The sequence below is a fragment of the Ornithodoros turicata genome, chromosome 1 (assembly GCF_037126465.1).
Source record: "Ornithodoros turicata isolate Travis chromosome 1, ASM3712646v1, whole genome shotgun sequence".
Classification (NCBI taxonomy): domain Eukaryota; kingdom Metazoa; phylum Arthropoda; class Arachnida; order Ixodida; family Argasidae; genus Ornithodoros; species Ornithodoros turicata.
This window is the reverse complement of record NC_088201.1, coordinates 38,406,669-38,423,346: the sequence shown is the minus strand read 5'-3', so window position 1 is coordinate 38,423,346 and position 16,678 is coordinate 38,406,669. Positions and strand designations below refer to the sequence as shown.

Here is a 16,678-nt window from a genome sequence, read left to right as displayed (position 1 = left end):
ATTTCCTCTACGTCTATTTTTCTTCTGCCAACATTTGTAGTATTTTCTGCACTCATTTTATTCATGCAAAAACAAATTCCATGGACTGTACTAAGTCTAACTGGAGCTATCTGGTTGCATGAGTCAGGCTCTTGCATGAATCAGACTTGTGATGCTCACCCGTGGTCCTTCAGGGGTACTGCGACTCAGGAATCCTCCCTGACCGGCGTGCGCCTCCCACTCGTCCAGGTACTCTAGCACTTCATCCAGGCACTTGCTCTGTTTCGAGTCTGGTCTGAGGAAATTGGATGCTATTAATGTGTAACGCAGGAAAACGGTCAATCATCTACGCGCGACCTCCTTTTGCAAATCTAATTCACACATTTGTAACAAATGTCGCTACCCCAGGTCATGTTAACCGCAACTGCCTTCCCCGATTGGCCCGTTTGCTACGCTGTGTCGCTAACATTAAAGCATCATCTGTACTATGTCGGTGCGTCAGCTTCTCAGAAGAAAAGCGAAGGCGCGTGTGTTACCTCATCGCTTCATACCTCATCATCAGATATCAGAGACTGCATGAGCCTGATGAACTCCTCCGTCGCTCCATAGTCACCGTACTACGCCTTGATATCGTCGCAGCAGATTTGAAATCCGCGGAGCACATCGTCGCTGAAGATCTGGAAGGCTAGGGTCACGCGCATTTTGTCAAATGGGCCAGGATAAATGTGGGTGTACGTGATTCTCGGCATCGCTCTTAGTGCAGGGTTTCTCGAGTCGGACTTTCAGGCTGCTTTTGTATGCTCCCAAAGTACCTGTAACAGTGTACATACTACATGACAGTGGCAACAGGTATTCTTGGAAAGAACTCTGCTCATATGTTTTGACTGTTATGAAACAAAGACCAAAACGTACGTACCCTTCCCTTGTGCGTGTCGAAGCCAGCTTTTTGGAACGAATGTCGTACGCACTTCGCCAGGTGTGGAAAATCGGACAGGAAGTACAGGGATCTCCAGGAATCGACGGGGTGAGGTATCTTGCAGTTGACGTCCTTGCTGTTAGTGGCCCTAATACCAAGCATGTGCAACATGAAGCGGTTCCATGAGGCGCCATCACAGCAGAGCAAATCGACGAACAGACCAGCCTGTTCACACAAGATGCTGGCTTCCACGAGGATCTTCGTCAGCAGGTGCGCTTTCACGTTTCCCCGTGAGGCGAAGACACCTCCAATGGGGGGAAAAAAAGCAAAGAGTACCTGAGCACGGTCGTATGAGATAAAACGGGCAAACCTGTACCTATAATCTGCGTCCATGCACCTACGAACGGCTGAAACATTATAACCAGGCCGTGGTCCGCTGGAGTACGCCGAGCATCTTCCGGCGTGAACGATCCAAGGTCCACGAAGCCCTGAACTTCGCATGTCCCGGTGAAGGAGAGATGCTCCGACGGCTTCATCTCAACCCAGCACCAACCCGCCGTGCAACCGGTACGCATCCATGGATGCCGTCTTGGCTTTAACAGCTGAGAATATGTTGGCGTTGAACCCGAAGCTGCCTTTGAAGTTCTGAATAAAGGCATGCATCGATATATCCGCTTTAGTGCAAAGGTTACAACTCTAATTGTCAATAGCACCCGAACTGTCAAAGTAATAATTGACAAAAATTATAATTTGCATTCCATTTGTATTTCGTGAGCTCTATGGAACACTTCGTATGGTTCGTGACCATTTTGGACGAAAAAGCATTAGCACCGTCACGCTGAGACTTTCATAATGAGGTAAACATGTTCAATTTCCTTAATGCTCCGTAATGCCTTTCACCGTCCGTTGGCGCGCGCATAATTAAATTGATATACCCTTATGTAGCTCTTTAGGCAGGACCGATTTGGTAGGACCAGGATTTTGTTACGTCGGAGATGTCTGTAGAGGCGGGGTCCTTTCATGTAGAGCACGATGCACTCCAGGATCTATCCTGGGCTGTATTTGTATCCATGAAGGGACTTCCGCTTCGCGGCAACGAAACAATGTCGCACGTTCTCCTGCTGTTTGGGGCTAAGCGTTTTTATCTGTTAATAACGAAGTTAGGAATATATTCTTTCGTCTTAGAGATATGCACATTTCATTTCATTTCACATCATTTCAATGTGCTCATTTTTCACGGCATCTCCCACATGCCCATTGAACTAAAAGTGGGCTACACCGCGGAACAATTGTTATGAGCAGCCGTGGACTTTACGATCTGTGTCAGGACAAAAGAACTAGCCTTTTCCTCCAGAACAGCATTTTTCGTCCCTTCATTCTTTTTTCGCATCATCTCGACGGCCGTCCTGAGGCGAAGCAACTTCTGTGGTCTCTTCTTGAGAGCACGCCGCTTGGCACGGAACCGTTCTTGGAGTCTAGTTCCCTTCCTCTGGGTCCTCAGTCGGCATACCCGCTGCTGAAGCATCGCCCTCGTGTATTTTCAGGCCACGCTCGGCTTGCCAGTATTTCCTGGACGCAGACAATCAGAAGGAACATGTGATGGAGCACAGGGTCGTGCACTGCGCACTTACGCCGGATACCACGAACTACAAGCAATGTTCACAATGGAAGAGAACCTTACCTGTCACTCCATTGCAGCGTCCTGACCTGATTGTTCTGCCGCTCATCCTGAATTTGGCTGTGTCAATTTTGACAGAAGAGTAGCCTTCCAACGTGCCTGCGCCTTTGCAAGTTACTATGTCATCTAAGTTCCGCAACACCGCGTTGGCTTCAGCTGCTGACGGTAGTATCGTTTCTGCATGTAGCGTAGTGCCTATGAATGTTCTACAAGTTGCACTTTCCTCATTTGCCGAGAACTCCACGCATTTCTCAAATTCCACAGGAAAAGCGGTCTGTCCACTTGCAACAAAGGTGGCGAAGAGCACTGTGTCGTCAATATTCGTCGGACGAATACAACACCAAGCCGGAGAAGGGCACACAAGGCTATTCGTGAAATGGCATCTCTTCTTGGTGTTCGGAGGTGAAGCCTCGAGATTTTCGGCCGTCTCGACGTTTACCGTGGGTTCTGTCTCCAGTAAGACTGATGTATCACGGGTTGGACGGCATAACTTCTCCGGTGGTCCTTGGCCATGGCTGGGGCCAGCATCACGCTTTCTGGCATCATTGGCGCCAAGGATTGTCGGAGCTGCGCGCGGATCCAGAAAAGGCACTCCTCCCGTCAGTAGTACCACCTCACCATTTATCACGTGTAAGTAGTGCCGACTGATGTATCTGCAATAAATGTTGACACCATGTACGACTGTTCACACATACCCTGTGAATCTTTGAGACCGTCTCACACGGAAGGAACAAGCCAGCACGGGTAGCAAGGAGATGAGACCGCGACCTTACCCAAAGCTATGTGCTTTCTGCACATGATTTCCCACGATTGCCGAACGAGGAAGTCTGTAGGTGCATCATGGGACCGCGAAATATGGTCATACTTTAGAAAAGAGCAGGCGGCTATTGGTGCGGCGCCTGACTATACTGTAGAATACAAAGCCGAGGTCGATCTGGCTCACCTCTCTCCCTTGAGTAAGCAACAACTCCTGTCCCCCGGTGTGTGATATACGATCCAGCATTGTTACACCGTGTAATTTCGAAGCTGTGATCCTGAATTTAGGAGCCACTGCATTTCAACAGTTCTCTCGCAACACCATCAGGGTCCTACACATGCCCAGTATCTTCGTGCCCCGTTGAAGCTTGTGAAATAGTGTCCCCCTCCTAGACACATTTCTTCGAAGTGACGTTCGCACAGGGCGCTGTTTTCCTCCAGCTCACCGTCGTCTGTAGGAATAAACTTTTTCCATGCTGCAAATAACTGTGTGTCCCGGGGGACACGAAATAACGAAAGATGGTTACTGTGTTTACGAGCAGTATTGCAGTTTGACAAGAAACATTTGCGTCATGTCCTCTTGTATACCTTTTTTTCCATTGCTCAGTCAACTATCTAGACATGGATAAAGCCGATGGCGCATAAGCTCCCGAAGAAAGCAGAAGGAGCAATGTTAGAAATATTTTCACCAGTGGAATATTATTCCACGAGAACCCCTTCCCAAGGAGCACAAGATCTTGACCCAATGGAGAAACTGATGTTCTGAGGCTGGAACACATAGAAGGGACAGATACAAACAAAGCGTGTTAGCTTAGCTCAATTGGTAGAGCCCTGGACCGGTAATCCAGAAGATGTGGGTTCGATCCCTACACTCTTAAAAATGAACTTCACCGCATAGCACGCTCCTAGCCAACCATTATCTCAAATGACATCGTTATCTGCCCTGATTTGTTGAAAACGGGAGGCGTACGCCTTTTTTGTGACAATTATGAACTGCATAAGTGTCACAAAAAAGGCGTACGCCTCTCGTTTTCAACAAATCAGGGCAGATGACGATATCATTCGAGATAATGGTTGGCTGGGAGCGTGCTATGCGGTGAAGTTCATTTTTAAGAGTGTACAGCTGGCTAACCTTTTCAGTGACTTTCATCTTTCATCGTTGGCCCAATATTGGACCTATATTGTCAATGCCGGACGAATATTGGGCCAATATCGGTCCAATATTGGGCCAAGATGTCTTGCTGCTTGGGTTCATTTTTCGTCTGTCCAAGCAAGAAGTTGACGAGATAGCGTTTTTTTTTTCGTATTTATTTTCTTCCTTATTTATTTTCTTGTTCACCGAACTTGGGAATCAAAGCATGTACACGCCCACGCGCTTTACTGATAAGGTGACGAGCGAACATCCACAGCATGGCATGTGTTATCACATCGAGACGTTCAGGTGTGTGCCATTAGGCACACCCATCTGCCGTTGTCACGTGACGACTTCGACGTACTGTCCCCTAATTGACAACCATAAATGCAAGCAAAAGGAACAGTTGCCGCTGAAGAAAGCTTCGACATCAAAAATGTTTTATTGTTTACACGGAGACACAAGCGGAGACTTATATAGTTTTCCTTTGTAGTTCGTGGCGAATCCGCATGGTTCGCTGCGAGCGACGACTCGATGTATCCTTCATTTGAGGGACCCCCCCTTCCCCATGCATTGGATAGGCCGATTGGCACACCCGTATTTCTAGCCCACCATATTCGAAGCAAACGGGATGAGTTACTGCTTTTATCAAAGAAGAAAAGGTTAAAAGGCTCCGACCTTGGTTTTGAAAGCGCCAAGCCTGTCTATGTAAATGAACGTCTGTGTCCGGAATTAAAGCGCCTATTTGCCTTGGCATCTCAACGTAGGAGGGTCTGCGGATGGAAGTACTTATGGTCACGAAATGGAAACATTTTTGGAAGGCAATCTGATGGTACAGGGTCGGCGGGAGCGCATGACCTGCAAGTATGCCAGCGCCGCGTAACGGGTGCTCCTGGGTTTGAGACCTCGCGGCTGGCGAACGTTCGCCACCTCTCGGTTGAGTCCGTCATTGCTCTCGTAACACTGGCAAGCGGGGTGACCAACCTGCTGTTGCTATTCTGTCGATGTTTTGATCAGTGCGTGGCGCGACGTAATCTCTGTCTTATCGGAATCGAGAAGAAAAGTAAAAGAATACGCCGCGCCACGCACTGATCAAAACATCGCCAGCAGAGATTGAATAGCAACAACAGGTGGGTCTCCCCGCCCGCCAGTGTTACGAGAGCAATGACGGACCCAACCCCAACCGGGAGGTGGCGAACGTTCGCTAGGCGCGAGGCATGCGCGAGGTCTCAAACCCAGGATCATCCGTTGCGCGGCGCTGGCGTACTTGCAGGTCATGGCCGACCCTGTACACCTGCCATTCGCTTGCGTTGCGAGACCGATATTGAAAAGTTATCGTTGATAGTTATACTGTTATCTTGTGTGACCCCTTTTTGCATGTTGTACTATTCAGTTTTTCAGCTTTCACCATTTTCTTTATTCCTTTGTTCTTTTTTTTTCATTTTTTTTTTTCGATATATGCCTCATCTTCCTCATAGAGTTAAAAGTTTCCTGTGTAATGATGCTGCATTTCGTTATTCATTTTTTTTTTGTTGTTGTTGTTGTTGAATGCCAGATCTTTAAGGTCAAAGCATGACTGTCTAAATACTTTACTTGACGTTATCAACATTGATTTTCATATTCTTAGGATTACCGAGACATGGTACCAAACGGAAAGTGACTTTTTTTTACTGCCTGGATACACTCATTTTTTCTTAAACCGTCCAGATATGTCCGGTGGAGGTGTATCAATGTTATTACATTCGCCTGATTTTCAATTGCTAAATGATTATAGCATATCGCTGCCTGATTATGAAGTTCTGTGTGTTAGACGGGAATGTGAAATATTAGCGTTCTTTACCGTCCCCCACAGGGAAATGTGACTAAGTTTCTTGAATTTATGGAACGCCTTTTGTGTTACGCTTGAGAAAGTAGGTGTCAGTTGTTTCTTGGTGGTGATATCAATATAGATTTTTGGACAACTTCCCTTTCAATGCGAAATTTGGAATCAATGCTTCTTTCATATGGTTTCTCAAATCATGTTAAAGAGGCAACACGTGCAACGGAGTCTAACAGTACATTACTAGATCTCTTCATAACAAACTATAATGAAAGTGACATTATCTCTGGTTGAATAACAAGTGATATCAGTGATCATCTTCCAGTTGTTGCTTTCATCAGGAAGGCCTGTAAGCGACCACAGTCGAGTTTTATATATGTTCAGGACATTACAACTGATAGATTAACCTCCTAACCTTTCCCCTCTTTCTTTTTTTTTTTTTTTTTTTTCAATAAACCTATACCCCCCCTGATAGATTAGAATTGTTCAGTTCTCGGTTATCACTAGAGGCTTGGGATTTTTTATATCAATGTTCGAATATCAACGACGCGTATCAAGGTTTCCTCTCTGTTGTTAAGCGCATATACGAAACATGCTTTCCACTGAAAAAAAGTTTTAAACCAAAGCGTGCAAGAAAACCATGGATTACGTATGAACTTCTAGCACTAATTCGAAAAAAGTATGTATAACACATTCCTTCTAACAAGGGAACCTCTTAAACTAATGGCATTCAAGAACTTTAGAAATCACGTTAATATCACGGTACGGAAGGCAAAGAAAGACTACTACAATTGTCTCTTTGACGAATCTTCTTGTAAATGCTCGGAGGTGGCTTGGAAAAGTTTGAAGGGTATCATAGGTCGCACACGGAAGACTAACGATATAGAAAGTATAGTGTTAGACGGACAAGTTGCCTCAGGGAGTCACTTGGCGATCATTTTTAATAATTATTTTGTTAACGTTGGAATATCATCTATCATTCCTGATCGTGACACATTTGACATTGACCACAATGTAGATTCATTATTTTTGTTTCCTACAGATGTAGCTAAAGTACGTAGCGTCGTCATTAACCTTAACAATTATAAATGTACGGACATAGACGCCTTACAAATTAAACCAATTAAATTCGCTATTGATCACTTAGTATTCCCGTTGACGTTTATCTGCAACCTAGCACTAAGCACTGGGAAATTCCCAGATTCCATTCAAAGTGCCAAGGTAATGGTGGTTTATAAAGGAGGTGACAAAAATGTGCTAAGAAATTATAGACCAATTTCTATACTGCCTGTATTATCAAAAGTATTAGAAAGTATAATCCATACGAGGGTTCTGATATTGTCTCTGTTGACAGGGAGGTGCAGTTCGTTATATATGCGGATGACACCACGATACTAGCTTCAGCTACTCAAGTGTCTGAGTTAGTATCGACAGGTAATACTTCGTTAGAAAAATTGAAAGTCTGGACTACAAAAAATTTTTTACATGTAAATACTGATAAAACTAAATGTATAATCTTCAGACCCAAAAATAAGCCTTTTTCGTTGGTGTCGCCGTTAAATGTTTGGAAACTTAAATATTCAATATGTAAATAATGTAAAATCCCGTTGCGTATATTTTCTTATAATATGTCATGGAATGATCATTGTCAATATTTAACAAGTAAGCTGTGTAAGGTGAGCGGTATAATAAGTAAGTGTAGACTAATCCTCCCAGGAAACGTGAAGTTTATGTTATATAATTCTTTATTTTTCTCTCAGCTCAGTTATTGTATCCTTGTATGGGGCACAACATCAAAAAACAATTTGCATAAGCTTCATGTAATCCAAAAGAGAGGCATGCGTATGGTTGAGGGATTGAATTCTACTGATCATGCAGAACATTTGTTTAACAAATTTGAGATTTTAAGAGTGGGCTCACTGTATAATTGCTGCCTACTACAGCTGTATGCACGGATGGTCAAAATGGGGAATTCAAATTTGCGTGTTTTTTCTTTACAATACAGAGAAAGCGTTTTAGGACCCCTCCGTCATTTATCCTTCCATTTTGTCGGACTGGATACGGTTTGCAATCAGTCACACATCGACTGCCATCATTACTAACTGATAGGGCATTCAGAAACATCAACATTGCCATGTTAAATAACGTCAGCATCAAGAGATTGTTTCTTTGTTAGAAAACTGCTTATGCTTTGATGTAATTAGTGTTGTTTTCCTTTGTTTGTATTTTGCTTGCTTTTTCACCTACTATGCTTTGCCGTTATGCTAATGTTTATGTAGTCTATTTTGTGTCACTGCTGTCTGAATGTAGAGAAGCTATGGCCTTTATCAAACCACTTGGTTTTTCGCCATAGTTTCTCACACCATGTGTGAAATAAAATTCAATTCAATTCAATCAAATTCACAACGCTGGGCCTGAGACGTCGCTCAACAACTAATGTCTGTTCGTGCCGGTGCTTTTTTTGTTGTTGTTGTTGAAAAGATAGCTTTTTATAGGGTCAACCACCGCGTAGGTTCGTCCATGGCTTTATATGGCCACGTGATGGCCACTCAAAAATAAACCATTTCACAAAACCTTAACAGAAACCATTTCGAAGTGAGTTTCACCAAAAAATTACCACAAATGATGGCCTTATAAAGGCAACAAAGGTACCGCATTTAAATGCGTTTGGTACACTGCCCAATGATGCAGTCAACACTTTTTTTAATTTGTGCATTTTCTGTTTTGATTATACCTAGTATTTGTCTACCAAATTTTTTTAACACACATACAGTCGTGTTCAATCTTCGTGTAAAATGAACAGCGTTGAACAACGTTGAACGAAATGCAATTAGGACAACACAACATTTAAGCCTCACCAACGTCCAAGCTGTGATCTGAAAGACGGCACCTTTCAGCGGCTTGAAAGCAGCCTTGGGAAAAGTTCACTGAAAAAGTAATTGACTTAGAGTTAGTTACTACACGGATAAAGTAACTAAGTTACAGCTTCAGTTATTCTGCACAAATAGTAACAACTTATACAGTACAAGTAAGTCAGTTATAGTACAAATCAGTCAGTTATTTCACAGTTACTTTCCAAAATGGCAAAAACAAGGAAGGACACCACTTCAAAAACCAAAAACCTTTGTTCTAAATTACTCGCTAATGCCGCTCAACTAAGCCTTCTCCCATATTGCGCTTAGGAGCGCTGACCACAGAAATGTTTTCTTTTCATCAGAGTAATGAAAACGTTTTACACTGTGGCAACACCAAAATTTACTTTAATTTGAGCCATATTTACTTTTCCGCAAACGGGGGATTTTAGCTAAATACGGAACACATTAAGCGGATTCTAGCGGAACCGCTGAGCCGCTTTTTTGGGTTGCAGCACCTATGAACACCTCACTATGGTGGGCCCACCATAACCTCACTATGCTATAGGATCACTCTTTCCTAGCCTCGTTGTCACCACCACGGGTAACCTCGAGTCGAGGGCCACCTTCGAATGCAGTCACGCATCACGCGCGCGTTTCTAAGTACGGTGTACGATAGCTGCACTTTTTCCGCATCTCTATACTTTTGGAGTCACGAGCACTAATGTGAGTCAGGAATAACATACGGCAACGGGTAAAGAAAGATAATGCGAAGGCTTTCCAACATAATTGAAAAAAAAAAAACATTCTGAGAGTACTAGTTACTGTAAATAGTTCCTGAAAAAGGTAACTGGTTACACTGAAAGTTCCTTTCTTTGGAGGAGTAATTAGTTACTAGTTCCTTTTTCAGTAACTAGTTGCTGTACTTAGCTACTTCTTAAGTTACTTTCACTTCTTAGTTACTTCACAAGACTGCTTGGGAGCGACGGGAGCTTCGGGCAGTTGAAGAAAAATCAGCGAGTGCCTGTGGCGGGGGCGGGACTCAAACCCACACCTCTCTGATCGTAAATTGTAGAGGCTGAGTGCGTGTGTGTTCCAGTCCCACCACCGGCACACACTGACTTTCCATCAACTGCCGCCTTTCATTTCATAACAGGCTGTAGCCCGGAACACTAAGCGTGGGAGTCTCTCCGAAAGCAGCGTTTCAGGGTAGCTATGCGGAATCAGAATCACGATGCTAGAACAGAACTTGAGAAGGGTTGAGGATTGGGCTAGTTGGTAATGAGACATCTGAACTGAGAGCGCAAGATACACGGACAAAGAACGGAGAAACAGACAGGACGGGCGCTAACTTCCAACTAAGTTTATTGAAGAAAATGAGTAAGAAAGCATAAACCCTTCACAGCACACGTGTCACATTCTGGGCGCACCGGTTCTGAGCACACCGGTTCTGAGGAAGATCAGTTCCTTTTCGGTTAGAGGTACAGAAGGTGTGCTAACGCATACATCTTGATGGTTATTTATCTTTTCTGCTTCTATTATTTCCCTTGTTAGTTTAGTCTTGCTTCTTGCGATGATATGGCAATCTCGATAGATGGGTTCACATCCATGAGTGTTACAATGATAAGCCAACCACCCCTCTTTTTTCTTGTTGTTCACATGGTTCCGGTGTTCGCGCAAGCGATCATTGATACATCGCCCTGTTTGGCCTAGCAACATGAGCTAAAAAACGTTTTGAAGAGTATTTCGAACGCATCGAAAGACTTTTTGGATGTATTTTTTAGTGCCAAGACTCACAAGCCCGAGATGCCGTTTAGGGTAATACTATCAGAGAGGGGTACTTGGCAGAAAGCTCTTGGCTTGTTTCTCCAGGAGAAGCTAAAACTTCTTGATATCGAGGATCCTTTTCTTGTTAAAAACTCGGAAGAAGTTCTTGATTTTGCTCGCTCTCAGTCTGAGGGTAAGCTTTATGCCTTTTCTGTAGACATCAAAGATTTGTATTACTCCCTGCCCCATGACATGTTGATTTCTTGTGTTGAAGCTAACATTGACCGCTTTGGGATTGTCGCTTTTCAGAACACAGCTGGCTTATCTGCTTCAGGCTTTGTACAGCTTCTAATTATGTATCTTAAATCTACATACATTCACTGGGATGGGAAACCGTTTCTACAGAAGAAAGGAGTTTGTATCGGATCTTGCATAGCCCCAGTGCTCAGTGATCTCTTGTTGGCAGATGTAGATAAGTCCATGTCAAGTATTCTACATAGTGAGGGTGTCATAAAAACGTTCCGTTTTGTAGATGACTATCTGTTAGTCATCAGAGGGAATGTTGCCAACCCTGAGTCCCAAGCACTGAACATCATATCCAAGGTTCAAACTTTCTTAAGCCCATTAGAGCTTACACATGAGTTGCCAGTTAACAGTTCTATCAAGTTTTTGGACATTACTCTCACCTTCAATCAAGACCATATGTGTTGGGCGTACTGCCCGCGAGCAAACAAACCACTCCTTCCTTACGAGTCTGCGCATTCAAAGTTAGTTAAAAGAGGGATTGTCAAGTACTGCCTACGTAATGTGTTGCAGAAGTCTTGCCCGCATCAAATGGCAGAGTGTCTTCAACGACAAACCGAGAGGTTGCATAGAGCAGGTTACCCAACGCATGTTGTGGTATCTGTAGCTGAAGCCTTGCTCAGGCAAATTCGAGCTCATGGCCCTAATCAACTGACGGCACCCGACCCCGACAGAGGGAGAGTAGTTGTCATTCCCTACCTGCATAACATCTCGCACCGCCTAAAAAAGATTGGTGAAAGGGCAGGAGCAAGGGTTGTCTTCTCGGCCCCAGAAAAGCTAAGTAAGCTCAGTAAGTTGAGTTGTCCCCAGGCTACGCACACATGCAGTACCAAGCACAGAAATCCCTTTGTTCCCTGTGATGAAGGAGTGGTGTATAAGTTACCACTCACTTGTGGAAAATGTTATATAGGCCAAACAGGGCGATGTATCAATGATCGCTTGCGCGAACACCGGAACCATGTGAACAACAAGAAAAAAGAGGGGTGGTTGGCTTATCATTGTAACACTCATGGATGTGAACCCATCTATCGAGATTGCCATATCATCGCAAGAAGCAAGACTAAACTAACAAGGGAAATAATAGAAGCAGAAAAGATAAATAACCATCAAGATGTATGCGTTAGCACACCTTCTGTATCTCTAACCGAAAAGGAACTGATCTTCCTCAGAACCGGTGTGCTCAGAACCGGTGTGCTCAGAACCGGTGCGCCCAGAATGTGACACGTGTGCTGTGAAGGGTTTATGCTTTCTTACTCATTTTCTTCAATAAACTTAGTTGGAAGTTAGCGCCCGTCCTGTCTGTTTCTCCGTTCTTTGTCCGTGTATCTTGCGCTCTCAGTTCAGATGCTAGAACAGGCTTATTTTTCATGCTGCCCTACTTTCATCCATGTCATATATATTTCCTTGTTATCCCTCCCATGTGCTATTCATGCAGTGAAGCCTAAAAAGAAATAGCGTGTAGTGTGTATGGCGCCAATGTAGCGAAAATTTCGTGATATAGGATTTCCGACGAACCCTCATGGACGGCCTAACAAAGGTCTCAGCATAAACACGTTGGGACAAAAGGAGACACGCGACTCGGGTCTTAGGAAGCCGTCCTCCAAATTAGATTAGAAAGATATTTTTTTTTCTAAATTTCTCTTTTCTTTTCCCTTACTCGAATTTCGCTGCACGTATGCAGTATTGTTTCGTTCCTTTTACAGCATTGTGTTACTCGCTGCTTTTAAGAGACAGCATTGAATGGGGCGCAGGCAACCGTGGTGTAACAAAAATGTGGTTGAGCAAAAAGTACATTTACGAAGAACTAGATGGGCATGCTAATGGACCTTCGTTAACGCATGAAATAAAATGGACCCTCGTCCGTCCGTGCTGTAAGCGCAAACAAGACAATAATCATAAAGTTATAATAATAATCCAATACTGTCCTGGTGTCATACACCTGACACACGAGCACCCCAACGCCTAAGAAGGACACCTATCCGAACGGTATTTGTGTCCACTGACACACGACAATGGAGGATCTCGTTTTGGTAGCAGTCCTTTACGGAAGGGGAGACCAGCCATCTCCTTTGCGACTAAAAATTAGTAGCCTCTAACGCAAATGATTTGCATCTCACGAATATTTTTTAAATGTATATATTGTACACGTAATTTTATGAATCATTAAAACAGTAGTTTCGGAAACTCATTGGAGCCTCATCACGCGTAATTTCGCGTGATTTTTTAATTCAATACGCTGGCATGAAAGTATCCAGTATCCAACGCGTTTCCAACACCAAGCTGAAGACAATACGAACGATAAAGTATTTGAATAAAATGCGCACATATTGAGCAATTTAACATTCACTGCTCGAAAATACGTCGCATTTAGGGTTCGGAGCCCGGGACCTCGGGATCCCGAAATCCTGGGATTTCAGCATAATTTCATGTCCCGAAACCCCGGGATTTCTCAAGGCCAAATCCCGGGATTTCGGGATTATAAATTTCGGCTTTTTTTGACAAATATTCGGTGGCACGAGTGAAAGGGTAAAAACGGTGTCCAACCGATCAACTGAAGAGCAAGGGAGATATGGGAAGCATTCCTGATAGGGCTGTGGTGGGGACAATGAGTGCGTGAGCACACCCTCTGTTAAATTGTTCATGGATGAGATGTGCTATCTAGAAGCAAGACACCCTTATCTTCTGAGCAATATTCTTGTTTCCTTCACGTGTTATGTTGTTTGCTTGGTCCATTTAAATACGATACCTTTCGTAATAAACTTCCAGTTCCAAGTTAGCAGTCATATTATCAATCTCTCGGTCTTCTGTGTTTGGCTGCGTTTTCATCTTGTGGGTCCAACCGACATTTTTTTAAGCGTCCCTTCGCCGAAAAATATCATTTGCCATCCGAAACCGAACCAACCTTGCCCTCCACGACACATTACAACGACGTTAGCTGCTGACTCATGTGAAGTACGCAAGCCACAGCGGAGAACAGCCCTCATATAGCATAAAACTCCCATGAAATCAGAAGGAGTCTTCCAATCCTACAACAAGAAATATTGCAGAATCTCTCTCTCTCTCTGCAGAATCTTTCTTCTTATTCTTTTGATCCTCACGAATACGTATATTTGAAACGTCAATATATATATATATATATATATATATAGACTACAAGTAATGAAGAGACTTGGGAGGCCGTATAAGGGTTAAAAACACTTGCTACTTTTATTGCATTAATAATTAAGGGGGCGCTAGGAATAGATTTACAGTTAGGGGTCGACGTTTCGGCAGTCAGCGCTGCCTTCAACAGAACTAAACTTGGAAATAGGTGACAAGGGCTTATATACAAGGGAAAGGGGGAAAATGAGAGGGGAACAGTGCACGTGGAGCGGAGTTGGTGATGTTGCAGGAGCGTTGTTGCTAATGGTCCATTGAGCACTTGCAGGAGCGTTGGCTGTCTTCCAGGAGAGTTCTCCTTGGTCGTCTGATAAACCTGAAAAGATAAGAGAGATACGGCAGAAAGAACGAAAGAGGGTCGGGGGACTTGGTCTAGGAGCTAAGGCTGCGAACTGTAGACAATACGCCGGGGTCTTCGTTTATCGTGGACTGGAATTTGTGGATTAGGAATGATTCACGCTGTTGCCTGCTACGGTCTGAGGGGAAACCAGATTGTAAGATGTACACGTGGATGTCCTTGAATGAGTGGCCGGTTTGACTGAAATGACGCGACACAGGGAGATTTGGTTTCTTTGTAATATCGGACCTGTGATTATTAAAACGAATTCGGAATGATGTTGTAGTTTGGCCGATATATTGTGCTTTGCATGCGTTGCATTCCAATAGATATACTACGTTGGATGAGTTGCAGTCAGAAGTAGTTTTGATTTTTACTTGGAAGTTGCTGTTTGTGCTTTGTACCCTGTCTGCAGTCTGCATTACAATACAAATTTGGCATCTTCGTCCGTTGCATGGGTGGCAGCCTTCGGTTGTAGGAGGTGGCTTATTGACTTTTGCGTTGACTAAGTGGTCTTGAAGATTTCTTGCACGACGATATGCTATGCGTGGCGGTTCTGGGAATATTTCTCCAAGGCGCTCCGACTGTGTTAAAATTGGGTGATGACGTTTCAGTATGTTTTTAAGGTTAGGGATCGCGCCATTGAAGGTGACTGTAAGATTAACCCGCTTGGGGCGTTCGGGGCGTGTTGAGTTTTTTAGAAGTTCACTGCGATTAGTACGGCGGGCTCTACATATCGCGTCCTTCACGAGATCCTGGGGGAAGTTTCGGCTGACCAGCGTGTTTTGAAGATCGTTAAGGTTTGCGTCCAGCTCGTCCTCTTGGGAACAAATGCGCCAAGTATATACATACACAACAAGTATATACGGCCACATTTCTCGCTGCGGCGCAAACTCCTTGTAAAAGTTGTAAAAGACCCCTACTTCGAAGGAGTTCTGCCCAGGGGTATGGGTTACAGCCAGACTTGTACGTATTTGGAGTATTGTATTTAAAATACTGTATTTTAAATACAATTTGCGGTATTTTGGTACTCTACTCAAGAGGACGAGCTGGACGCAAACCTTAACGATCTTCAAAACACGCTGGTCAGCCGAAACTTCCCCCAGGATCTCGTGAAGGACGCGATATGTAGAGCCCGCCGTACTAATCGCAGTGAACTTCTAAAAAACTCAACACGCCCCGAACGCCCCAAGCGGGTTAATCTTACAGTCACCTTCAATGGCGCGATCCCTAACCTTAAAAACATACTGAAACGTCATCACCCAATTTTAACACAGTCGGAGCGCCTTGGAGAAATATTCCCAGAACCGCCACGCATAGCATATCGTCGTGCAAGAAATCTTCAAGACCACTTAGTCAACGCAAAAGTCAATAAGCCACCTCCTACAACCGAAGGCTGCCACCCATGCAACGGACGAAGATGCCAAATTTGTATTGTAATGCAGACTGCAGACAGGGTACAAAGCACAAACAGCAACTTCCAAGTAAAAATCAAAACTACTTCTGACTGCAACTCATCCAACGTAGTATATCTATTGGAATGCAACGCATGCAAAGCACAATATATCGGCCAAACTACAACATCATTCCGAATTCGTTTTAATAATCACAGGTCCGATATTACAAAGAAACCAAATCTCCCTGTGTCGCGTCATTTCAGTCAAACCGGCCACTCATTCAAGGACATCCACGTGTACATCTTACAATCTGGTTTCCCCTCAGACCGTAGCAGGCAACAGCGTGAATCATTCCTAATCCACAAATTCCAGTCCACGATAAACGAAGACCCCGGCGTATTGTCTACAGTTCGCAGCCTTAGCTCCTAGACCAAGTCCCCCGACCCTCTTTCGTTCTTTCTGCCGTATCTCTCTTATCTTTTCAGGTTTATCAGACGACCAAGGAGAACTCTCCTGGAAGACAGCCAACGCTCCTGCAAGTGCTCAATGGACCATTAGCAACAACGCTCCTGCAACATCACCA

General features: G+C 44.1%; 1 protein-coding gene and 1 long non-coding RNA gene across 2 annotated transcripts; both read right to left on the bottom strand.

Annotated features, from left to right (window-relative positions):
- Positions 1-482: 482 nt before the first annotated feature.
- LOC135398409 (uncharacterized) lies at positions 483-1,532 on the bottom strand. Its single transcript, XM_064629822.1, has 3 exons — positions 1,272-1,532; positions 896-1,200; positions 483-791 (listed from the first exon to the last, which is right to left on the bottom strand). Exons 1-3 carry the CDS (start codon positions 1,468-1,470, stop codon positions 762-764), a joined length of 534 nt encoding a protein of 177 aa, XP_064485892.1. The 5' UTR covers positions 1,471-1,532; the 3' UTR covers positions 483-761.
- An 851-nt stretch (positions 1,533-2,383) lies between these two features.
- On the bottom strand, positions 2,384-3,751 carry LOC135398402 (uncharacterized). Its single transcript, XR_010424100.1, has 3 exons — positions 3,517-3,751; positions 2,577-3,226; positions 2,384-2,464 (listed from the first exon to the last, which is right to left on the bottom strand). It is a non-coding gene; the product is annotated as an uncharacterized LOC135398402 (long non-coding RNA).
- Positions 3,752-16,678: the final 12,927 nt, after the last annotated feature.